At 41.4% G+C, this 25,561-nt stretch overlaps 1 protein-coding gene across 1 annotated transcript; it reads left to right on the top strand.

Moving 5' to 3' along the window:
* The first annotated feature begins 18,396 nt into the window (after window positions 1–18,396).
* LOC105356009 (sialic acid-binding Ig-like lectin 10) lies at window positions 18,397–24,652 on the top strand. Its single transcript, XM_023964660.1, has 10 exons — window positions 18,397–18,469; window positions 18,550–18,602; window positions 19,714–19,791; window positions 20,792–21,199; window positions 21,324–21,641; window positions 21,718–22,008; window positions 22,251–22,775; window positions 22,880–22,991; window positions 23,075–23,144; window positions 23,368–24,652. Exons 3-10 carry the CDS (start codon window positions 19,731–19,733, stop codon window positions 23,569–23,571), a joined length of 1,989 nt encoding a protein of 662 aa, XP_023820428.1. The 5' UTR covers window positions 18,397–18,469; window positions 18,550–18,602; window positions 19,714–19,730; the 3' UTR covers window positions 23,572–24,652.
* Window positions 24,653–25,561: the final 909 nt, after the last annotated feature.

Below are 25,561 nucleotides of genomic sequence, written 5' to 3'. Positions count from 1 at the left end.
AACTGGGATGTACCCAAAATCGGCGTCTTTTCTGGCGTCTTTCTCAACAGAACAATCATTTCTTCATCGCTGGAACTGAAGCTGGAGCAACTGGTGCTTGAAATATTCATGTTTTCTTTGTATGATTCTGACAAACGCGTAAATACTTGCTCTCTTCTTCTGAGTGAAAAGCGAGTTTAAGAAGCGTAAAGTTGCGCAGCGCCACCTTCTGTTCAGGATTATTTCTGTTTTACATTAAGCGCCATCTAATGTCAGGGAATGAAATTGCAAGTTCACTCGGCTCATCGTCAGCGAAAATCGCCTGGGTGTGAACACAATAAACGTGTTGAAAAACGCTGGCGAATAACGTGCGCCGATTTTCGTCCCGGTGTGCACGGCCCTTTACAGATGTCTTTTCTATGTCTGTAAAGCCCACATATATATTTCAAAGAAATGCAACAACATCTATAAGTTAAGAAGCAGAAGCTGCCAATTTAAACTTAAAGTACAGTTGAATTTATCTACAGCTTTGGATCAAACACAACACAAACATTTTGCACAAACTTTTATATATAAGAATGCAGAGGAGATTAGTAGTCCAGGAAAACACCTCATGGTGGCCCTATTTGATTATTCATTCGACCATTTATCAAAATCAAATGTATATACTTTATTACTAATGATATTAAAGAAATAAATTCAATGTTAAAACTGGCATTATCTACAGAATCTACATTGAATCTAGTGCTAAATCTTTAAATTCTCTCTTCATTCCATTGTGATCCTCTTTTGTTCTCCTTCGGCATGGGTCTGATTCCTGCTTCTCAGCATGTGTCACTGCAAAGCAGATTGGCCTTACTATTTACTAAAAAAATTCTTAATGTTCATTAGGAAGAGTCATGCAATGAGACAATAAAAAAACAAGACATTTTTAATAAAACATACAGTACCAACAACGTTAAAACACAATTAAGCAAATAAAATCCATGCAAAATCCAAAAGACTTTGACACACAGTAAGTTCCTCAAGTCTGCCCTGACAGTCAAGGACAGCACCACTAGATTGGCAGGCAGTGGTTTCCATTTTTAAAGATAACTGGAACAGTGGTCTCCTGTGGAGGCTGGCATATAGTATGGGGTCCGGGGAACCTCAAGGATGGTCTCTGGTCTCTTTGTCCCTGGGAGAAATGTAACTGTCCTCTCTGTGAAGGTGCAGAGCCCTTAAGATCAACAGGCAGACTGATGCAGCGTCTGCTGTAATGCAGTCATTGTCCCACCCCGTCAAGGTGAATATTGAGCTGAGCCAATCATCAAAGTTCTTCATTTAGCTATTAATATTTGCTCCAACCTTTCTTTGGTGATTTTTTTTTGCAATGACAGGTTCTTCAGTCTTGGGACAACCAGACTGTGTTAATGGATTCTGCATCTCTGTCAGTGATGAAGGAATCTCAGCAGAATCAGGACTTTGTGTTGTGATACCGTGTTCTTTCCAGACACCTTATAACTTCATACCTCAACATCTGGTTTGGTTTAAATGTGAGTTCTAACTTTACATTGTCCCGCCCAATCACTGAATTCCAATGAATAATGATGATTTAGTAAACCAGTTAGTAAGCATTCTAAGCAGGTTCTTGAAATCTTCTTAATTTAACCTTGTGAACTTTTCATTTAAATTATTTTGAATAAATCTCATATTTCTGAAGTGAGTTTGCCTTGTGTTTGAAATTCACTGTGCTTCGCCGTTTTTATCAGTTATTTGCTTTTATAGTCTCAACAGGAAATTGATGATATTATTTTTTGCCGTTTCCACAACAGTGTGACGGTAAGCAATGATGAGTATTGTCTTTTTTTTTTTTTTTTTTTACCTACTTTGCACCTGATTTGCTGCACGACCAATAAAAACAGGTCTAGGAAAAAAAAGGGGGGGAAAGCAAAGTCAGTAGCTCTCATCAAAGAAGCACCAAACAACAAGTAAACCAACACGTTTTATCAGATCTACACTTTTGTCAAGGTTCTGCTTTTCCCTCTTAAAAACAAATATATATATATATATATATATGTAACAAAAACGATGAGTAAGTTTTGTGCCCGAAAACATGAAATGAAAATGTTTCTGCTATATTGTGTGCAGTTTTAATTACTGTCAGCTTAATGTACATGCGTTAAATGTGAGGCAACTTTTAGTGGTTTCAGTGAAAAGAGAAAATTTAAAAATAGTTTTTAGGTTTTTCAGTTTTGTGGCAGAGATGGACACATGAACGTTCACTTTTGCCTTCATTGATGGTGGGTAACAAGGTTGTAGCTTTGACACATCTGCTACAGTCGAGGGGCCACCAGTTTCCTGCTCTGCTCCATTCTGATGGATCCACTTGCAGACAAATACATAGTTTTCCACGTCTGAGCTGGAATCTGGATCAGAACTGTATGACTGGATAGCTCCACTATTGCTCACCATTTTTGTTGTACCAGTGTAACCGGGACAGCCTTTAACTTATTTTATAATAGCACAAAATCTGTTCAAGGGTTGCCATACCTGAGGGATCTCCAACAAACTGCTGCATTACACTCCTAGTCATAGCCCCTCCTTCTTTTCTTCTTCTTCTTCTACTTCTTTTGACTCCCCTTTATATTCCAAAGGCTACTGTTCCCCACCCCTTTTGCATGACCTCCTGTCAGAGAGGAACTGGAGTGGGCAGGATCACACAGTGTATTGTTTTCTGTTTGTTTTATTACCAGAATAAAGGGAGGCTTCTCTCCAAGAGGTAACACTGTGTCATACCATATATTAACCAGCACAACGCAGAAAGCGACCGGTTACACCAGTAATGTTAGGTTGAGTTTCCCATAGCAAAGCAACATTGAAGATTAGATCTCGTTTCTGTCACATTTACGTCTCCTAGACATAAATGAGAACTGTTTGAGACTAAACTGCTTCTCTCATTCTTCTCAAACATTTTTCCTGAGAAATAAATCTTACAGTGAGCACTGTGTGAGATCTCAAAATTCTCTCACAGCTGTCTCTTCTCCAGATCTCAGGTAAGAGAAAAATTAGACATATTACGTTGTGCTCAAATATGTCTCAGTTTGATATCCTTACTTCAAATCCCTATCTCAGTTATGTCTCAGTGAAAGATATGCATGGTTCTGTCTCTTGTTGCTCAAATTATTGAGCAACAAAACAATCTCAACCTCTACATTTCACAAAGACAAGCAGAGGACATCACACACCAAGCAGAAATGAACTTATTGTTAAAATGATGCCGGGAGTCCAGCTTTAAATAAACTGACAAAAGAGCAAAGACAATGGAATAATTTGATTTATTTCTTATTATTAATATTTCCAGGCTTTGTTTCTTTTGTTCCACAGCATGTTAATATTCGCATAATTTTGACATAATATAATTTTTATGGATAGAAAAATATTATACGATATTTAAGATTTAACTTGATTTATTCTGGATTAATGTTCCTGTCTGTTTTTATTCATTTATGCAATTTAGAAAATATCAACACAATGTTTTATACCTATTTCTTCAGACGAAAAACGTTAAATATATTGGTGCTGCTGTGTTGATGTTTCAGATCAATTCACATATAATATTATTTATTGAATTATTTTTCTTAGCATCAGTTGGTCAAAAACGTTTCTAGTTTAAAGAAGGACCTACAGATTTTTTGATTTTATTTTAAACTACTTTTCTGTTTGAGACTATAACAGGGTTTCTGTGTGTCAAAATAAAGTTAAAATTTGTTGAAAGTTGATTTATATTAATTTGTTTTCTTTTATTAATGTTAAAAGATACAATTTTAGGTATACTTACACTGACACTGATCTTATTTATAGTCACCGCGGAGAGTGAGGGGAGCGAAACATTTTCTTTTTCGTACGGACTTTGCACAAAAAAACTGAGAAGCACTGGTTTAGATAAACACAAACACACTGGCACACATGCACGTACATACACACATGCAAGTGCACACACACGTATATGTTGGTGTGTATAAAAAAGTTAACAGATTGATGTCTCAGCTAAATAAAGGAAATTTGGGATCAAATTTGGATCAGCTTAAAGTGAACTACAAAAACCATATTGTATTTTTGAAACAAAAAAACAAACAAATAAATAAATAAGTAAAAATAATAAATAAATGAAACACCTTTAGGTGTGGTGCAGTTTGAGTTCATTTATTTTTGTCTTTAAAAATCACCCTTTATGTAGCCTTACAAGCTGGAAATATTTTTTTGTTTTTATTTTAGTCTGCATCATATTGAACAAATAGAAGCCAGTAGTAACCCGATTTAAATTTCAAACTGTATCAAAGCCTCACGTGACACAGATTTCTGATTGGTTGATCCCAGTGGGAGGGAAAACTCTGTGGTTGACGTCACCAACGAGCGGTAGTCGGCAAGCGGGAGAAGTGCAAAGAACGAGAAACCTTTGACGAGCTACTGTCGTATTTTTTCGGTGTTTAATCCGTGGAATGAATCTTCAACATTTGTTTTGCTTGTTTGGAAAAGATTCAAGTAAAAATCTTGGAGTTTGCACGGTAAGTTGTTGATTTCTTTCCTCCAACTCAGTCAGTGGCATGCTAAGGTGTTTTTTAAGCTAGCTCAGTGTCCGTCAGTTAGTACAGACTTGGGCTACTCGCAGTGGCTGTGCCTGTAACAGTAATTTATGAGTAAATTTTAAAAATGATAACGTGTTTTTAAAAAAAAAACATATATCAGAAGCAGGGCTCCAGACTAACTTTTTTCTCTAGGAGCACAGTGGCCCCCAACTGAAAATTTTAGGGGCACAACCAGAAAATTTAGGGGCGCATACAATCAACATGCTCAAATCTACTCATTTCCACTGTATTACTAATAAATACTTTAATAATAGATGCAGAAATTACAATGTGCAGTTTCAAATTCAGTGTCACATTTTAATCTGCACTTTTGAAGATGCAACAACAAGGTAAACTGACAGCACCATTGCTGTCATGACAGTACAAATAAGTAAAGAAAACGGATGGAAATGTATGTTGGTGACACCAAAGCGTGTTTGAGATCACCCAGGTGGACTCAAAGCTGCACAGATCACCTGGGGCCTGTTTCAGAAAGGAGGTTCAACCAACTCTGAGGTTGAACTTGAACTCTGAGTTGGTCAATCGGGAGATTAACAACTCTGAGTTTTCTGTTTCAGAGAAGCTGATCCGAGTAAGATCAATCAACTCTGAGTGGACTGATTCGGAGGTGAGCGTGCGCACCGCGACTATAAGAAGCCATTATCAATGGAGCGCAGATATCACGAGTCACCATGGCAACCGTGAAAAAAAGAGGTCTGCATATTTTTCGCCAGCTGAACTTGACGTGCTGCTGCAGAGTTACAGTGAATATGAGCACATATTCCAGAAGAAAGGCAACACCGCTGCATCTGCAAAACAGAGACAGTTAGCGTGGGAAATCATAGCTGCTCAAGTTAATGCGCAAGTTTGCATTTAAATCATTGTTATAAAATATTGGCTGTAATAACTTTTTAAATAGCGTACGGTGTGAAATAAAAAATGGTGATATTTAGGTGTACTTTTGAAGTGTTATTCCTGGTGTAAATGCATGAAATGCTGCATAGTGCACAGAACCAATCTGGGGAAAAATGCCTTTAACGTCGGTAATGTTTAGAGGACTTTCTTGTTAACCTTCCCCTCTTGCAAACGTTGGTCAGTTTAATATTAATACATGCAATTGTGTTTTTAAAAGTGAACTTTTGTCTACTGTTGAACCTTTCGCTGCGCGAAGGCTTCTCCTTTCTTTTCTCTCTTTTTTCCGACCGTGGTCAGAAGCGCAGGGGAGATTTCCTTCAGGGCCGAAGGGAATTCTCCTTCGGGGTTCACTTCCCGTTGGAAACCCTCAACCTCCAGAGCGGATTAAGAATTACTCCAAAACAGTTATTCTGGGAATGACACCTTCTCTTTATTGAACTAAGTGCTCCGTCCTCCGAACACACAATATATTCCACGCACACACCTCCGCTCCGTACCCCCCCCCCCCCCCCATCTGCACCTGCAATCGCCCCTCCCCTTGTCTCTCGTGGATCGCACCCCGCTCAGCACACACACGCTGCAACACTACCCTTGTATTGATCAAGTGGTATAGGTTTATACGGGATTAAGAAAGTAAGCAATGCTAGCAAATTGTGTTTCCATAAAATAATTGTTACATTAATCTAATTCAATGTCCCTGATTTCATTTTCATGTAGATGCAATCCTGTAGGAATTAAAATTACATGGCAGCAGTTAAAAGTGAAAAAGAAATCGAGTCTTCTCAAAATCCTCGTACGAGGTAAATATAATTCTCTATGAATTAATGCAGCCTCCTCGTCTATTGGGTCCTCCAAAAAAGGACAAGCCATTCTTGTCACTTAGACCGTCTCTGTGTGACGGAAATGTGGGCAATGAAGGTTAAAGCAAAAAATACGTCGTTCGTCTTTAAAAAGGGGAGGGGACCAGCAAAAACTTCGAGTTTGGAGAATAAAACCTGCTCCCGACCAGGTTAGGTTCACAGCATAAGTAACCATGGATACGGACTCCGAGTAGAAGTTACCTCTCTTTCAGAAACGGGTTTGACTTACTCTGCTTTCTCTGGTTTAACAAACCTCCCATTCTGAAACGGAAAACCCAGGGTTTCCCTGATTTCAGGGTTAATGCACTCAGAGTTTACACTTAACCTCCTTTCTGAAACAGGCCCCTGGTGTGAGATGTATATTTTTGTTTTTGCTCCAACATCACCTGTCAATCAAAACAAAAATATCAGAGAAAGGGGTGGGAGCAAGACCCCAACCTGAGCGAACACAGCTGGAAATTTAGTACTGCAATGACTGAAAGCTGCCCTGATTACTACAAAATAATGCATTATGGGACATGTGTCCTGATGGTTTTTGTAGTTCAGTGATCAATCAAAATAATTTAAAATACCAGTTGATTAAAAAAAGGCTACATACATTACAAAACATTCAAATAAGCATAAAATATATAATAACACAGATCATACTGAGGGGGAGAGGAATATTAAAACTAAATTGAATGGTAAGGACAACTCCAATTTCCTGTTGTCCTTCATTTGCCTTCACCCCCCCCCCCCCACCCCCCCGCCTGGTCTCCCCAACGATCCAGGCGCGGCGCTAGATCATCTTAAACACGTCTATCGTTGCATTTTCCCCAACGTGTTTTCAGTGTGTCTGAGACTAAATCTTGTCACTCGCACATATTTAAAGTTCAAGCCCCGTTAGCTGTCACGCATGTAGGTGTGGGACATTTATTCTCCTCAGCTGACCCGACTCCCGCGGGAGCGGTGAGCTGCCCTAACGCCGTACATAAACCGTTTGTGGTCGGGGGTGACACGCCGCCGCGCGCTTGACCAAAACCCTAAACCTTCCTCCGGTTCTGTGCGACCCAGAGAAAAGTTCAGCACGGACTGCATGTATTTAGAAAATTACGAGCGAAAAAATACGTTCAAAAAGAAAGTAAGGAACTCCTTAATGTGGTCCGGGGAGGGAGGGGGCTGTCAGGTGTCCTGCTTTCAAGCCCTGTCATTGTCACGCCCCCAAGAGTCATATACCCCACTGTGATTGGTTGCTTTGTCAGCTCCGCGCACGACAATGAAAAAGTGTCTTACATACAAACTGGCGGGCCGCATTAAAATTGAACTTTTTCATATTAAGGCGGGGGCCGCAAAATATCATCTTGGGGGCCGCAAATTTGAGACCCCTGCTGTAGACTCTGGCCCTGGTACACCAGCCGCAGGTCGGAAGAATGAATCAATAGTTCACTTACCCATAGCTCAGGCGCGCGCACAGATCAGGTTGTGATGATATTTGTCTAAGTTTTACTTCCCACAGATGTTTACGCGCGCGAATATCTCTTGGCTCTACCCCCTAGGCATCACGCGAATGTGTGCTCGCGTTTCATGAGTATGTGCGTGAGTGTGTGTGTCTGCCTGCGTGCGTGTGGGCTCGCGTCTCATTGATTATTTCATTGATCATAGACGTGCCCCTTCTACGTTTAATGTATTAAAAATACGAAGGGTGGGGGAGGCAAATTTACTGGTAGCACATGATCGACTGGATGTAAAATTTAGTCGCACACTCTCAAATTTTGGTCGCAAAATGCGACCAATTGGTCGCAGTCTGGAGCCCTGTCAGAAGGCTTAATTCTTGCATTTGCAGAGTTCACAGAAAAATGAACCTCGATTTTTTTTTTTTCCCAAATAGTGCCGACTGTCAGTCACTGACTGACTCTGGGGAGACATTTTTGCACTCCTCATAGGGTCTGCAGGGTCATCCCATTCACAATGTGTCTGCACCATTAGGGTTGTGCCGATGGACGATATCATCGTCCATCGTGATGGGTGACTGACATCCCGATGGAGAGACCACCATCGTGATGCCACGCCCCCGCCACGTTGCGCGTCGACACCATAAGCCGCGGTTACATGTACAAAATATCTTGATGGGATCAATGGTCGGATTAGAATCCAACCGTGTAGATGGGCCCAAAAAATGTTTTCAGAATATAAAAACGTTCACTAAGGTCACAATTTCGGTCGGAATAAATCATTCGCACATGCGCAGTATTCGCACATGCGCAGTTTGAAAACCGGAAGGGGATACAACTTCCGCCGAGCGGCTTTTTTTCCAAACTTTATTGAATGTAACAATTCAATACAAAACGATAACAGCGCCGAGCGGCTATATATTGACATGTCAGCTCGGTAAAATACGAGATGATCTTCTAAACGTGCTTTTAATAATGTTACGGTTATTATGAAACACCTGTTCGCTCATCATTTGAATTTTAATCCGTGTGGTCAGTGCTTTTTCTGAACGAAGCCAGGATTAGCAGTATGCTAACATGGGCTAACAACATTAGCTTTGGGTGGCGCTGCATCCTGTGAATAACATCAGCCTTTATTTAGTCGGGACACGACTGGAAATACAAATCCACGTGATGGCTTGAATGTTTTCTAAGGACTGAGCGACATTTCTGCTTTGATGCTCAAACCTCTGTCTGCTGACGATCCGTGCTGTGCTCAGACACACGTTTAGACCCGGTTCTGAGTTCGGTAGCTAGTACCCCTAGAGCTGCGGGACGGATCGCAGTCTTAAATCTCCCACACATACCGCTCATGTACCCCCCCCCCCCCCCCCCCCTTCCCATCAAACACAAAGCTGTAAATCCGCACTCCGCCGGTCCACTCCGCTAAGTGCGGGAGTGGACTACTTCTTTTCTATTTTGTTTGTTACTTTTTCTGTTAAAGTCACTTCCCTGAGTTTATATTGGATCATCGCGGATTAACCATTAGTTGGGAAATAAAATGAAAAAAGCAAAATAACGAATAGCAGTTATATAAGAACGAAAAATGTAAAAAAAAAAAATACCCCCCCCCCCCCCCCCCCCCCCGACGATGTCATCGTCCATCCCGATGGTTGACAGCAAACATCGTCAACGGCCAAATTAGGGGACATCGCCCAACCCTATGCACCATAGACCGTTTCCTCAGCCATTATTGCAAACTTCAAAATGTGCAGTTTCACTGAATGTGCTTTTTCTTTTATACTGTAGACCTATCTCATTTAAAAGATCATATTTGTTGAAGTCACCCGTGTCATCTCCTGCAAAGTAATGTAGTGTAGGGAGACATGTTCTCAGCCCTCTGTTAGTGATGGTGGAGATATTTTAATTTAGAGAGCACAGATGTATATAGGCCAACAAATGTCAACACTGATATGTCTGAGGGTTGTAGTTAATTATATAAATCATTAGGGCTGGGCGATATGGCCTAAAAATAAAATCTCCGATTTATTTATTTTTTATTCGATTTTTTTCCCCCCTACTTAGGAAAGCAATAAGTACAAACGACAGACAACTTAAAGCAAATGTTGCTTTTATTTAATCAAACGCAAGACAAATGTAACCCCCATTCTGGGATGAATTATAAATAAATGAACACACTCTTGGAATCAAAGTTAAGTATAACATTTTTCTTCTTCTCACTCCCTTTTGGACTGTTTATATAATTTTGTCTTGTTTTATGTAATTTTTTTCTTGCTTTTGTCTTATTTTGTTATTCTACATTTGTTTTCACTTGTCCAAAATAAAAAGGTTACTTACTTTCCCAGCTGTGTTTTGAGTCACACTTTGTAGTCTAGACTAAAAGGAGACAAACATTCACCTTGAGAGTAGCACCATTTTCTACAATACAGCTCATATCTGGGGTCTAAGGTTTTAAATAAATTAAGAAACCCCGTCTTCTCCACGGAGAAGATGATGAAGCAGCAGGAGTCGCGGTTACCCCAGCCCCCACCTCCTCCTCCAAAAACAAAATCATCTGGTGGCCGTGTCGCAAATGAACACCAGTACAAGTAACAATTACAACGCAGTATTCTTTATTAACAAATAACAGTAACAACTAACTGTCAAACTAATGAACTAACTATATAAGCGTTGTAGAATGAGTATGTGTGTGTGTCAGGGCACGTGCGTGTGTAAGAAGACTGAGCGCGTGAGAGACTTTGACTCCGATGGGCTTTAGGGAAATGTTGCAGCGTGGAGTCTCTTCCTCCACGTCTGTGGCAGCAAACCCACACCAGTTCCAAACAACAGATGAGTTTATTTCTTTCTTGGGAACAAACTTCCCACTCTCACTGGTAGCCATGCTGTCGCGTGCTGCTTCGTGTGTTGTTTGTCGCGTGCCATACCACCGTGTGAAACTAATGCTACGGAAGCTCTGGGGAGCCAAAAATGCGCCACATAAAAACGTGATTTAGTTATTTTTGAAATCGCCCGTAACAAAAAATTGGAATTAATTCATTCAATCGATTTATCGCCCAGGCCTATAAATCATATAAACATATCCCTGTTTTCCTCAGAACCTACGTTCCTCCACACTGCCATTATGGAAGTCCTACCAGAACTACCAGAGCCAACTAAAGACATCCTGGAAGAACACTTGCAGTCCATTGGAATGAATGGAGTTGAATGAGGATCTACGATTCAGAAGAGGCTGACTTGCTGCCAGCTTTGAGACCTGTTCAAGCCCGGGAACTTCTTCTGCCTGGAAATTGAAATGTGAGTCAAACTTAAAAAATGAGTTTTTGTAATGCTCGTAAGTGGATATAATAGTTTGCACTCTTGTTGCAGAAATGATGAAAACACGATGAAAGCAAGCTGTCTTTACAGACTCTAAAAAGGCTGCAGATTATGCAAGGAGAGCAGAGTGGCTGCTCAGAAGAGATGAGATGTTAAAGAGATGCTCTTTCTTCTGCTCTCCTACTCTGAGGAGGATGCCATGTTCTTGTAGAAGATACATCCTTGGCAGACAAGGTCAAGCTGGAGCAGGTGCCGTGGACTCCAACTGTTATTGTATGTGGTAAGTCAAGTTTCATGTTCTTCTAATGTTAAATTATTCTAAAGGTTTTGTCTTTGTACACTGTACATGAGTGACGTGTTTACTTTATCCATTGATCTGTCTTTATGACTGAGTTTGGACCGCTCCATCGTACACAACATTGCAGCCCTGTGCCTGATGTTCAGAAGCATCATCCAACTGAGCTGGCTTCAACCCTGGAGTTTCTGCAAAGGTACATATTTAAGAGTGCGGTCGTGCGATTCATTTTTGGGTGTGATTAGTTAATCATGACCTGCAATTAATTATTCGAATTAACCTTTTTTTTAATCTAACTCTGGGCTGCTTATCCCTGGTCCTCGAGATCTACCAGCCTGCCTCTTTTCCAACTCTCCCTGAATTGCTTGCTGCGGATTACCTGGACCAGGTGTGTTCATTCAATCAGTTTGTGGAGACATCGGTTTGAGCTGATCAACAGTTAGCAGGGCTTGGAGATCTGGAAAACAGTCAGGGTGATAGATCCCAAGGATCAGGAATGAGCAGCCCTGGCTAACCTAAAATTTAGCTGTGAAAAGCCTTAGTTTGGGGTAATTTTTCAATTTAGATCACAAGATTGTGGCACAGAAAAAGAAACATAAAATAGTATTTGAATGGTTGCTTTATGAAGTTTTCTTATTATGACAGACCCTTTCCAACCTTTACTTTTGTACCACTATGGGGCAATTCTTCAGTCTCAAACAGAACAAAGTAAACTGAATTGCTGTAATTTAGGACATAAAAACTAGTGGAAATATTCTGAACAATCCAAAAAAAATATTGACCACAAACTTCTTAGTTATACAATATATGTGTGAAATACCTTCTTCCACAGTTTGCCGTTTGACACGACAAGCTTATTATTTTTCCCTTGTTAAGAGCCAACCATGCAAAATGTGACTTTTGATCATTTCTTAAATGTTTGATCAGGACTGTATCATGAAAATTGAACTCAAGCTTGTTAAATATTTACTCCCCGAAGAAGTAACATGCTGCATTTTAATTCTTTTAACTGAAACAGATGTCATAGTGTAATATGTCCTCTTAAGCGAAGTGGGGCTGGTCTTGCGGATGCCAGAAACTATTATTTTTGATAAATCAGATTACATGTAAATGTAATCTCATGGTGGCATTATGTAACTACTTTTATAAAACTACAGTTTGCTTCTAGCTTGAAGTGTTATCTTTGTTTGTTATGTGCTGTCTATTATAAATTTACTCATGCTAGATTTATATGTTCTTGTCTTACAGCTTATGTCCTGTGATGTGCCACTCTACCTCGTTGAGAACAAATTGAGGAGGCCAAGCTCAAAAAAGTTGTTGTCAACAAATGTAGGGCCAGAGCAGGTTCTAAGGCCACTGCTATCATTTACAGTACGTGGACTGGCTTCTCTTCCATCCTTTTTCTTATTTCTTGTCTTAATTTGGTTCTTAGGTTGGTTAATGGATTTGGTAGTATGCAAGTTCCAGAGACTGTTTTTATTATCAGGTACTTTTTTATCTGGTTACAAATTCTTGTTCCAAAGTGCGATTATCCCTTGTACCTCAGCAGTGCTATTAGTGTGTTTGTTGTTTATAATCTGGAAGCATTCAGCCAGATTGTGTATTTCACAGTTCATGTACTTAATGAAGTTTCATAAACTAAGTTTGCACACCGTTTTAAATAGATCTCCGGGTATAAAACAATATTGTTACAATTTTGTGAAGGTATTTCTGGTTGTGCTCAAAATAGTTTATCAATAAGAACTCATGTTTAGCTTTAAAGTACTTTTTAATTCTTCTTTGGAGAAAAAATTTTAAACCCTGTCTTTTCAGGAAGTGGGTTAGTAGATAATGAGAGCTTTAATTGATTTTGTATTTATTTTTTGTATGTTCATGTTTTATAACACTGTATTTTTTTTTTTTTTTTTTTTTTTTTTTTTTAACTTGTCCTGTCCAACAGCTGGGCAGTCAGATGAGAGCTGAGGGCCTCTTGGGTTGGACATATTTTACTTTAACAAGAGGGGTTATTAATCTTCAGACAAACTTTATTAATTTCAAACATGTCTGAAAATCTTTGGTGTTGGACCGGACGGAAAAGGAAAGAGGGGAAGAAGAGAGAGGGACGTTAGAGAGAGGGGGGGTAGGGGGTGATAATAGGAGGGGAAGGGGGATAAGACCATGAAGCAGCATAAAGCAACAAGTTTACTGGTTGTTAATCATTATGGAAAGGTTTAAATGTAAAAAAAAAAAAAAAAAAAAAAAAAGGGCGGAGCCTGTCCACACACACACTCAAATGTTATAAACACACCTGTTAGTTGCAAAAATGTCCACCTGTCGACATGTACACAAAACAGATAGTGTTCACACGCATACGTATGCCTTAAAACCAACTAGTGTGAAATATTTCAGTCATTCAGTCTGTTGAGCTAACACCTGTGCTCAGGTGAGTGTTTATGTTCTTCTAAAATGGATGGTGGAACGTGAAAAGATGGAGGGAGAGTGCCCAGCCATCCCCACCCCAAGACCCCCACCGCACCAGCAGCGGCAGCCGGAATCCCCCCAACGCCACACGGGAACCGGCAGGGAACAACCGCCGCCCGGGCGACCAAGCCCGCCACCCAGGCCGGGGCCAGCAGGGCCGCCGCAAGGCCCCCAGAGCCAGAGAGCAGGGAGGCACGGAGGGAAAGAGGGCGCCGCCCCAGCCCAACCAGGAGAGCAGCCCCCCCGCCGCGCCGGGAGAACCCAACGCAGGGCCCCACCGGAGAAGGACGCCCACAGCCCCAGACGAGCACCCCACCACCACCCAGGAGTTCCGGGCATCCCCCCGCCCCAACCCCAGGTACGAGCCAGGACCCCCCAAGGGAGACCCACTCCGCACTCCAGGCAGCCACCCGCCCGGCCGACGGTTGGTCCAGGGAGGAGCGAGGCAGGGGCCCGCCGCCCCCGCCCAGGAGGGGGGAACCCCGGGGAAAAAAGAGGGCCCACAAGGGGTGTTGTAAATATGGCCCGACCAGGCTCGGCCACAGTTGGAAATTTGGCGGGGCCCAGCACTCAGGAGCAAGGACCAGAACCCACCCCCCAGGGACACGAACACCCCCGGCTCAGTTGTAATGTGAACCCCCCCACCGCGCGGAGAGAGCACCGCCGGGCCCAGGAAGCCAGCACCCCGGGGACACAGCCGCCGTTGCAAAGGGGCCCGTACCCCCCACCAGGGAAGAGGCAGGGGACAGATGGTCCTAGGTCCCACCTTCCTTGCAAAATGTGTGTGCGTGTATGTGTGTTTGAGAGAGTGTGTGCATGTGTGTGTGTTTATGTTGGGATGTATATATTGAGGGGGGAGGGGTGTGTGTACTAAGGGGGGTGCGGTTAAAATTGGCGGGTAGGGCACTAAGGGGACATCTCCTGATTACTCACAGTGACGTCCCCTCACCCTCCCCACCAAGGGGCCCTAAATGTCTAAGGTGCGGTTAAAATTGGCGGGTAGGGTGCTAGGAGGACATCCGCTGCTTGCTGGCAGTGATGTCCAAGCACCCCCCCTACCAAGGGCCCTACATGTCTAAGGTGCAAATAAAACCGAAAGAGGGGGGGCCCACTCCATACGGCAACCACAGGAGGGGGGCCACTGCCTAGTAAACCCCCCCCCCAAGGCTCATCGCAGGCTAAGCCCCCCACCCCCTCACCCTATTATGAGGTTATATGAGGAAGGGGGTAAGTTGGACAGCTGATAGACTGTCCCCCGGTGGTCAAACAGCCGTCCCCCGCCCCCCCCCAGCAAGGGGGCCAGGCCCACCCAGCCCCGGGGCCCCACCCCCGGAGGCGCAGACACCCCAGGCCCAGCACCACCACCCCCACACAGAGAGAGGGGAGCCAGAAAGCGCCGCCCCCCCCGGAGCAAGCCCAGGCCCCCACCCCCAAACGCCGGCCCTAGAAGACCTCTGGTCAGGCCTCGACGGGACCGAGGCAGCCAACCGGCCGGGGAAACCGCCGATGGCCTCAGCGGAGACCCCGACCCGTCAACCCCCCCTGCCCCGTACCAATAGTGCCCCCCCCCCCTCCCCCAGAATGCCCCCCCACAGGACAGGGCCGACAAGACCCCCACCCCACCCCCAGACCCCGCAGCCGAAGCGGATGACACCCAGAGCGACCAAGGGCCCCAAGAGGGTTGTCCCGTCCCGCCCCAGAGCCAGGGAAGGGCCGATCCCAGCCCCAGGTGTAGACGGGAAGCCCATCCAGCGCCGCTGGGCCCCCCCCCCCCCGGGCAGCGCCCCCCGCCAACCCCCCCCAGCACAGGCAAAGGGACCACCCCCCCAAGCCAAGCCAGACCACCACCCCACCCCCCCACCACGCACCCCCACACCCAAGCCCAGAGGACCACGCAGCGCCCCAGGCCGCCCCACCCAGGCGCCGGACCCGACCAACGGAGCCCCCACCACCCCCGGCCAGGCACCGGAGGCCCCGACCCCCACCCCGGCCCACGGCAGAAGGGCAAGGAGCAGCGACGACCATGCCCCCCCCCACCCCCTAAGTCACGGAGTTAGCTATGGGAGACCAGAGAGACCGAATTCTTTCAAAGTTACTTGAACTTTGGGCTGACATTTTTTCCAAGCTGATATGATCAAGCAGCAGATTTCTGTGTTGACTTATATTTATTTTTTTTGCTTTTCCAATTTATTAAAATAGTTTTTTTAGCAATGCAAAGAGTTATGAAAATTATAGAGCCTAATCCTCCTTCTATATCGATGGCACTCATGTCACCAAGCACACAAAGTGACGGTGAAGCTGTGATTGAAACCTTAAGCCAGACTGATAGATCGGCACATACCTGCTGCCAGAGAGCCTGGACAGGCGTGCAGAACCATAGTGCATGCATGTAATTGTCGGGTAGATTACTGTCACAGTGCTGACAAATGTCTGAGTTACTGAGACCCATCTTGAACATCCTCTGTCCAGTGTAGTAAATTCTGTGAAGAGTTTTGAAATGGATTAGCTGCAGATTTGGACTTTTTGTCATTTTAAAGGTGTTTAGACAAATCCGCATCCCATTTTGTTGTCGGAAGTGAAATATTGTTATCTAAATTACATAAAAGTTTGTATATTTTGGAGAGAGTTTTATTCATTGAGAAATTGATCAGAGTGGTAACTACATCTGGTAGCTTTAAATCGTTGTCTCTGTATTTAAACTTTTTAGTAATAATTGATTTAAGTTGCTGATATTCCAAGAAGTTATATATTCCATGTTTGTCTTGAAGTTCCTGGGGAGTTATGAATCTTCTATCAATAATTATGTGCTCTAGTTGTTTTATGCCCCCTGCTTGCCAAGCTGGGAAGTGGATAATTTTTTTGTTTATGAGGATGTCTGGGTTGTTCCAGATGGGTGTCATTTTGCACGGTTGAATTGATGATTTTGATATTTTGAGAAATTCCCACCAGGCTGTTAAAGTGGCATTTATATTAATACTTTTGAAACAATCCTGTTTTTTAACTATTTGACTAATAAATGGAAGATCTGACAGGTTGATCTTTCCACATAACGCCTGTTCCAAGTCTAACCATGAGTTGGTTTCTGGATTATTTTTTAACCATTTTAAGATGTATTGTAATCTATTTGCAAGAAAGTAATTGTGGAAGTTAGGTAATTCTAATCCTCCACAGCTTTTTGCAGATTTTAAAGTTTTTAGACTAATTCTTGCAGGTTTATTGTTCCATAGAAAGCTTGATATGGATGAGTCTAATGTTTTGAACCATTTTAATGGCGGTTGTGTGGGAATCATTGAGAAGAGATAATTAACTTTGGGTAAGATTTTCATTTTAACCGTGGCTACCTTGCCCATAAGGGACAAAGGCAGGTTGGTCCAGCGTGTTAGATCGTCCTGTATGTTTTTCAGTAATGGGGAGTATTTTGTTTAAATATTTCAAAAATTGTCTAATACTGCTACCCTAATTCAAATGCTGTACTGATGATGGTGCTGCCCAAATAAAGTGTAAAGCATTTACATTTTTAGTATTGTTTTTACTGTAACTGTCTATCAGTGGTCTCCAATCCTGGTCCTTGAGGGCCACTGTCCTGGATGTTTTAGATCTTTTCCTGCTCCAACAGATCGTCTCCAGTGGTTGAATTGCCTCTGCTCCTCAGATTCAAATCTGGGGAGCAAAGAAACATCTAAACCCTGCAGGATGGTGGCCCTTGAGGACCCGGATTGGTGACCACTGCTAAAAAATTACATTCTCTTTTCTTTCTCAAATACTGTACATCTCAAATATCATCCTCATTAATGGCTCTGGTAAGACATTCAAGAGAAATGATTTAGACATGAAAGAGACATCAGACAGACAATAATGAGATCTCTTTTAGGACTAATTCTTCTCAGATTTGTCTCTGGTGTCTTAGGTTTGTCTCTCCCACTTCTTAATTATTGCTCAAACTGTTATCTCAACTCAACCTCATTTGTCTCAGTGATGTCTTTTCTCATCAAGAAGCAAACGATCACAGAATGATACGAATATGAGACCCTCAAACTGATCTCAAGAGACGAGATCAAGCAAAATATGAGCAACAGATTTTTCCTATGGGTTGTGAGGGGCTGTAAACATGTGGGAGAGTGTGTAGGCAAAGGGATCATGGGAAATGAGGACAAACTTACTCCACACCAACAGTCCTGTCCAGAACTCGGGGGTGAATTACCCCTGGAGAAAACTTGACCTTAAAAACAACACAGATTTTTTGATTTTGGGTAAAAACTGCATAATCACAATAAAAAACAAACAAACACTGGGAACGGTTTGAAAAAATATCAAAAGATGATCAGAGCGAGACTTTCAATTAGTCACCGTTGTTTAAAATATTTGTTGACTGAAAATGTCTTGTGCAATTAAGTATTTTTGTTTCAAGTGAAATGACAAAATGGAACATTGACAGCATTTAAGTTCCTTTTTTAGAAAAGGGGAGATTTGTCCTGAGTCGTACCAGTAAACTTCCTCAAAAAAGAAAGATGAAGAAAAAAAGGGCTGACAAAAATATTTGCACTACTTCTCTAATTCCTCACTTTGCCCCAACGTCAGTTTTGAAGAATTGTCAAGGAGACATAAAGGGTATGAGTGGAAACACTTATCCTGTTTAAATTATTATCTTTTTCTTTACTTTTACAGACTTGTTTTTGCTCCAAATGCAGAAATACATTCAGATTGCTTATTGGACACAAACTAAAGGCTTTTGTAATTAAAGGTAAGAGTTTTGATTAGTTACTTCTAAGCTGTTTCTTTATTGTATACTGTAAAATATTGTAACTGTTGAACATGTTGTATTTAAAGTGTTACTTAAGTTTTTAATATTAATGTTTGATGTCTTTCTGAATTAATTTACTGAATTTAACAGGGATTTATAAAGTTGGTCTTAATGGCAAGGCAAGTTTATTTGTATAGCACAATTCATACACAAAGTAATTCAAGGTGCTTCACAAAACAGAAAAATATATTAAAATCACAATACATCATAGAAATAATCAACGTAAAATTTACTTTAAATCTTAATCTTAAATCTTAATCTCTCCTTCAATGATGCGTTCAGTTTGGTTAAAGGTTTAATGTGATGAACGTTAATTTATTACTGTAAGTTGTCCAATAATAATAATAATGGATTCGATTTATCTATGCTTTTTCTTGTTGCTCAAAGCGCTTACAGTGTTTCCATTATTCATTCACTCCTCATTCATGCTTGGTGATGGTAAGCTACGGTTGTAGCCACAGCTGCCCTGGGGCAGACTGACAGAGGCGTGGCTGCCGGTCCGCGCCTACGGCCCCTCTGACCATCACCGGGATATTTCATACGTATTCACACATCAGTGGAGCTGCACTGGAGGCAAGGAGGGTGAAGTGTCTTGCCCAAGGACACAACAATAGCTGGCTGGGTGGAGCGGGGATTGAACCGCTGACCCTTCAGTCATTGGACGACCTGCTCTACCACCTGAGCCACTGCCGCCCCAAAGAGTCTAAAAGAAGAGAGTAGACCCAGAAACAACAATTGTCTAAATTCCATCACATATTTAAAGTTTTTGTTATTATTGTTTAACAAAAGACGATGGATACCCAGATATGTGTGTTAGTGTTCTCTCTTCATTGGAGGTAACTCCTGATTTTTTGTAAACCTTGTTGAGAAAGTCCTTTCCATTGATTTCTGTGTTAAAAAAACGTAACGTTGCTGTTTAATCAAGTGTTAATCGTGAACATATTGGTAATGTTTTCTCATCATTAAATGCCTATGTTTAAACACATCTTTGGGTCTTTGATTTTGCTCCGGTATCTAATTCTTCATTGTTGCTGCATCTGTTGGAACATAGGAGTCATCAACGAGAAGATGTTTCATCTCCTTTGGGCGAGTCTGATTTTCCCTGTGATAAGCATCGGTTCTTCTGCAGGTATGAATAATGTCTTCTTCCTTCCAGCTTCCCATGATTGTGCGAACTTGAAAAAATTGGTTGATATTGTGATAAGGTGTAATGTGGAGTTTTAAAAGGAATTGTTAATTGAAATAGTAAACAGAAAATGACATTGACCTTAACAGCACAGGCTTATAAGCAAACTTTAGCATCAAGTGTCTCCGCCTCCAGTGTTTCAACTAACATAATCAATGCAAACACATGAGATAATTGAAATCAAATGTTCTTTATACCGGACTAGTAAAAGACGAAAACTCTTAAGTGAACAGGAAGCTTTCACCTTCACTTCCTCTTGTTTGGTTGACCACAGAATGGTTGTGTGTTTATAATTCCTGATAGTTCATGAAGAATGAAAAGAATTTGTTCAGCCTCTCATTTGATAGCAGCAGCAAAAGTATATATATATACACAAACACACACACACACACACGCACACAACATTTATACTTATACTGTAGTTGCTCTCAAAGAAGTGAAGTGGAGTGAAACATATTTCTCCATTTCTCTAAGTCAAAATGTCTGCTATATAAGAACATTTCTATTTATACAACAATATGGAATTAAATGCAGTACAAACTGAGTAGAGTGATATTTACTAATCTGTTAAAGGACTTCTATCTTTGACACCAGTTTAAAAATGTAGGATAATAAATAAAACACCATGTTTTATTCTGCTTTGTAATTAATATTTTGACAAAAAAATATGAACACCTCTGTAACTACATATTGATTTATTTTTGTCAAATCGTTTTTTGTTGCTTTGAAAATTCATGTTTACATCTGTTGCTTTATGGCACAATGCTGTCACTTGCTGACTTATTATTAGTAAAGTGAGTGTCTATATATATATACAACTGAATTTCCCAAGCTGGGATCAATAAAGTATCTTTATCTTTATCTTATCTTTATCTTTATATATAAAAAAACAAACAAACAAACCTTTTGTCTGACTTTCTTTTTCTCTTCTTTGCAATGCCAGGTTCTTCAGTCGTGGGACAACCAGACTGTGTTAATGGATTCTGCATCTCTGTCAGTGATGAAAAAATCTCAGCAGAATCAGGACTTTGTGTTGTGATTCCGTGTTCTTTCCCGACTCCTTATAACTTCAATCTTCAACATTTGATTTGGTCTAAATGTGAATCTGACCAAAGATGCGGTGACTCTAATATAATCTTTCACACCAACAAAAACACCAACAAACCCCTTAAATCAGAATTTCTAGGAAGAGTGTCACTCCTGGATCCTGATCTGAATCAGAACTGTAGCATCATGATCAGTGATCTGAGAGAGTCTGATTCTGGATTCTATCAGCTCAGAGTAAATGGAAAAATCAATGAGAGGTCGGATGGATTTACATTTAATAAAAGAACACACGTCGATGTTGGAGGTAAGACAAACTACAATAGAACTGAGATTAAATTATTGGAAAAGTATTTTTCTGCAGAAACATGAAGCCATATCTTCTTCAAGCTGTCTGCCTCTTCTGACTAAACATGTCATGTTTCCTGCAGGTTCCAGGCAGAAACCTACGGTGACTCTTCCTGATTTGACGGTGGGACATCAGGCCACCCTGACCTGCACTGCTCCTGCACTCTGCTCTAAGTCTCCTCCTGGAATCACCTGGATGTGGAGAGGAGCAGCAGAAAATGACCCTCTCACCAACGGAAGCATCACTGCCTTCAAGGAGAGTTTGACTGCTGTCACACAGAGACACCACTCAACTCTGACCTTCATTCCCACGACTGAACACCACAACTCCAAGATCACCTGCAGGATCCAGTTCAGTGATGACACCACCACAGAGGAGACGGTGAATCTGCACGTCAACTGTAAGAATTTCCCACTCAAAATTCAGCTTTTTTGTTTAAGATTGTGATGCATCTAGTTTGTCTCTTTCTCTTTCAGATGTTAAAATCACAGGAAATACAGATTTGAAAGAGGGCATGACTCTAAACCTCACCTGCACCACAACAAGTGTGACACCTGCAGAAATCCAATGGATTAGATTTGGATCAAAAACAGATCAGTTGAACAGAACTTCAGCTGGTCTGCCCAACAACACTGCCATCTACCTGCAGGAGGACAGAAGCACTCTGCTCATTTTTAATGTGACAGCAGAGGACGCTGGACTGTACATCTGCACATCAAAGCATCTGAACAACACAATCAAGGATGGAGTCAATGTGACAGTGATGTGTGAGTCCATCACATACCATTCTGTTGCATATTGCAAGATTTTATTGCAATGAAATAAGTTGTTTTTAGCTTCTTTTGGTCAGTTGTGATCAGTCAAAATATCTTTCCTCAACAGGTAGTTGCATCACATTGTTGCAAAATAAAGTTTCTACTTTAACACTTTATATGGAGAACTCCTCTTAGGCAATGCCTCAGGGTCTCTCCCCCTGCTCTGTAAATAAAATGTAAAATATTTTCAACAGATATGAGAAAACCTCAGATATCTGGAAAGGTGATTGTGAAGGAAGGAGAAGTTTTGAATCTGACCTGCAGTGTTGACAGTTTCCCTCCTGCTGTGTGGACTGGACTTTGGTCAAACCTGCACAATGGATCTGACCACAGTGGATCAGCCACCCTCATCGTCACCAATGTGACAGCAGAGGATTCTGGGCGCTACTTCTGTGCTGCAAATCACCAGAACTGGACTGAGACGGTTCACGTGGATGTGACGGTGATGCTGGAAGGCTCTGCATGTGTGCGCCGCTCAGACGTCCTGACCTGCACCTGCATCGGTACAGGGTTTCCTCTACCCAACATAAAGTGGGCCCAGTTGAGCCCCCCCACTGAGTACTGGCTCACCACCAATGTGTCAGGTCACACTGTGAGGAGCTCTTTGACTCTAAAGGCAACAAAACAGGACAACGTGTCTGCAGAATGTGTCATCAGCAATGAGAGTGGAGAGTCAACAGAAAAACTCACAATTCAAGACATCCTCTTTGAAAAAGATGGTATGCTTTCTTTTTTGCTTCTTTAAGAAAAGATCTTTCTTTTGACCTTTTAACTCCAAAATTTATGCGATTAAAACCCTTTTTTCTTTTGCTCCTCACGGCAGATCAATCTGGAAGTATTTTAGAGAAAATAGGCAAAATTGAAACCATCAAAATCTTTCTGATTGGAGTTTTGACATCAACCATATTCTGCATTTTGATCCCAAGTTGTTACAGGTATGCAATGACATTAAATAACTCAATTTAAATACTTTTTCTATGCTTCACATTTACTGCACCATTCATAAAAATGTTTACAGAGAAAAGCGGAAGAGGTTTGAGAATCTGCAGGAGATGGTGGAGATGGTTGGCAGTCAGGACAATCCTCTGGTATGTGTTTCCATTAGGTCTCTACATTCCATCATTTTATCAGTTTTACATCATGGTAATAAAAGCAGGAGACCTTATGGTTCCATTTGTAAGATAATCTGTCTTTAAGTTAGAATAGTTTGTTCTGGTATTCAAAGTCCATTTCAAACTGCTGAAGTGAAGTTTAAAACTGGGACATTTGAAGAACAACAAGCTCAGATTTCTTTTTTCTTTGTTTTCACAGATCCACGATGGTCTCACAGTGGCAGAGGATCCAAACTGCCTCCCAGAAGGAGCTGAGAATGAAGCTGTGTCTACAGGAGAAGCAGCTCCTAAACCCAGAAGTGAGGAGGATGACAAAACTCTACTTCGTAGTGTGTCAAAAGAAAAGGACACAGAGGAAGAGGCCGTGTACTCCTCAGTAAATGATTTAACGGATGAAATTTGAGGGCAGGCTGTAAGGTGGAATAGTGGTTAACGCCCTCTCCTCAGATGTTCAAATCCGGCTGGGACCTTTCTGTAGTTGCATTTCCATTACACATATGCACAAAACTGTATCAAAATCCTTAAAATGTTGAAAAAATATAATTTCACAACTTCCATTAAATCATAACTATGTGAATAAACACATTGTTATGGGTATAACAATTCAACATGACACGCTCCACTTTTGACTACGCTGTGGGACCTCTTGTGGCGCCCGCTCTCCTGCGTGGTATCCGGTCGCTGGTCACGTGATTCATTTAATGAGAAAAATGTGTTTCCATTGCAGATTTGCAAAATATGTCCATTTTCACACTCCTCAAACATCACCTTCACCTTTTTTTTAATCAGTACGAGTTTCTTGAAATTGTTGTGCTTCCATCAGATGAATTTAGTATCACAAATCCAATTTGAGCAATTTGATAGTTCATGGAAACACAGCTAGTGTGAAGTTAGCATGTTCTCTCCAGATATGTGTAGGATTTCTCCTGGAACCCAGGCGTTTGTACATCATCCAATGACATTTTTTATAAGTTTATTGATGTCTCTAAATTGTCCTTAGGTGTGGATTTAAGTGTGTGTTTGTGGCCCTTCAACGAATTGGCAACATTTTTTGGTGTACCCTGCCTTTGCCCAACAGATTATTTTTTTTCTGGCATCCATTATTATTATTTGACACAGTGTGGTGTTTTTCTGTTCTGTTTCCTGACTGCCTCTGTGTTTTGCAGGTTAGCTGTCGCTCCTCCTGGATGGCCCCTCCCTTTCCTGTCATGTCCTCTAGGTGGAGGAGTGCACAGCTGCCTGCCCTTTGCAATCATACCTATTTAAGTTGATGTTACTCAGTCCTCAGTGTCGTGGTGTCCCTCTTAGTCAGTGGTTTTCATACTCAGCCGACACTGAGATCTGTTTTATCCTTTGGCCTTTTGTCTTAGCTTATTTCTTCCTTTTTTGCCTTTTGCAGTTTTCCCTCTCTTGAGGAGTTTTTTGTGTTTTGTAATTCCCACCTTGTGGCACTTTCTGTTAGTATTAAATCGCTCCTAAGCGCATTCCTGAGTCTCAGCCTGATTCCTCTCTGCACTTGGATTTCCGTCCCTCCAGCCGTGACATTATTATTAACCCTGTGATTCCAAAAGGATTTCTGCAGGTTCTGAAGATGGATGGATGGATGGATGGATGGATGGATGAAATTTGATGGCTGTATCACATCTCATCAACAGTCAGCTTATTCTGCTGATGGCTATGCTCTATCTGTAGCGGACAAAATATTTAAGCATGTAAAAAAAGTTTTTTTTTTTAAATTTATATCAAAATTCATTGTATATTTTAAAGTTTTAAATTCAAAAACTGAACATAGGGAAGATGTAGATGACCAAGTTAGTTTACAGTAATGCAGGTGTTTACTGTGTTTTATTAAAAGGAGAAGAAAAAGTAAAAAAATAAAATAAAAAGGCATTTAGCTAAGTCACTCATGTTCACTTCTACAAGAGTTTCATATCATTGAATTCAGATAAATGTAAATAATTTGGCATTTCTCTGGCTAATAACAGGCTTGTTTGTGATTCTTGCTGTCATGTTTCCTCCACTTTACCAAAAACAAACTTTATTCTTACTCAACATCCTCAGCTAAATGTAAACTCCTCTGTGACACGTCTGTAATTTTACAATATTATGCTCTACTATGGTGTAAATAGCATGAAAGTAGCATTAGTTTAGATTAAAAACCAATGGAATCTGTATAGTTTAAAATTGTCTGAAACCAAACTTTAACAGCAGAAAGATGAGGTTAGAGGTGACGGGAAGGAGACAAAAAAAGCTGTTTAGGAGGACATAAGGACAGCTGCTTTCAATAAGGATGATTTGCTGTGGCGCCCCCTACAGGGAGCAGCTGAAAGAAAAACATAAAAAAAATGAAGCAATGATTTGATTAAATATTGATGGCATTTTTATTTCAGAAT

The sequence above is a fragment of the Oryzias latipes genome, chromosome 16 (genome assembly GCF_002234675.1).
Source record: "Oryzias latipes chromosome 16, ASM223467v1".
Classification (NCBI taxonomy): Eukaryota; Metazoa; Chordata; class Actinopteri; order Beloniformes; family Adrianichthyidae; genus Oryzias; species Oryzias latipes.
The sequence above is the reverse complement of the archived record's forward strand: the minus strand, read 5'-3'. Positions and strand labels throughout refer to the sequence as shown.

Bases quoted from the DNA above. Each gene is read 5' to 3' on its own strand.
- LOC105356009 (XM_023964660.1), top strand. From the start codon at position 19,731: ATGTTTCATCTCCTTTGGGCGAGTCTGATTTTCCCTGTGATAAGCATC. The intron at 21,200-21,323 runs GTAAGACAAACT...TGTTTCCTGCAG, and splicing joins AACACACGTCGATGTTGGAG to GTTCCAGGCAGAAACCTACG. The intron at 23,145-23,367 runs GTATGTGTTTCC...TTGTTTTCACAG, and splicing joins GCAGTCAGGACAATCCTCTG to ATCCACGATGGTCTCACAGT.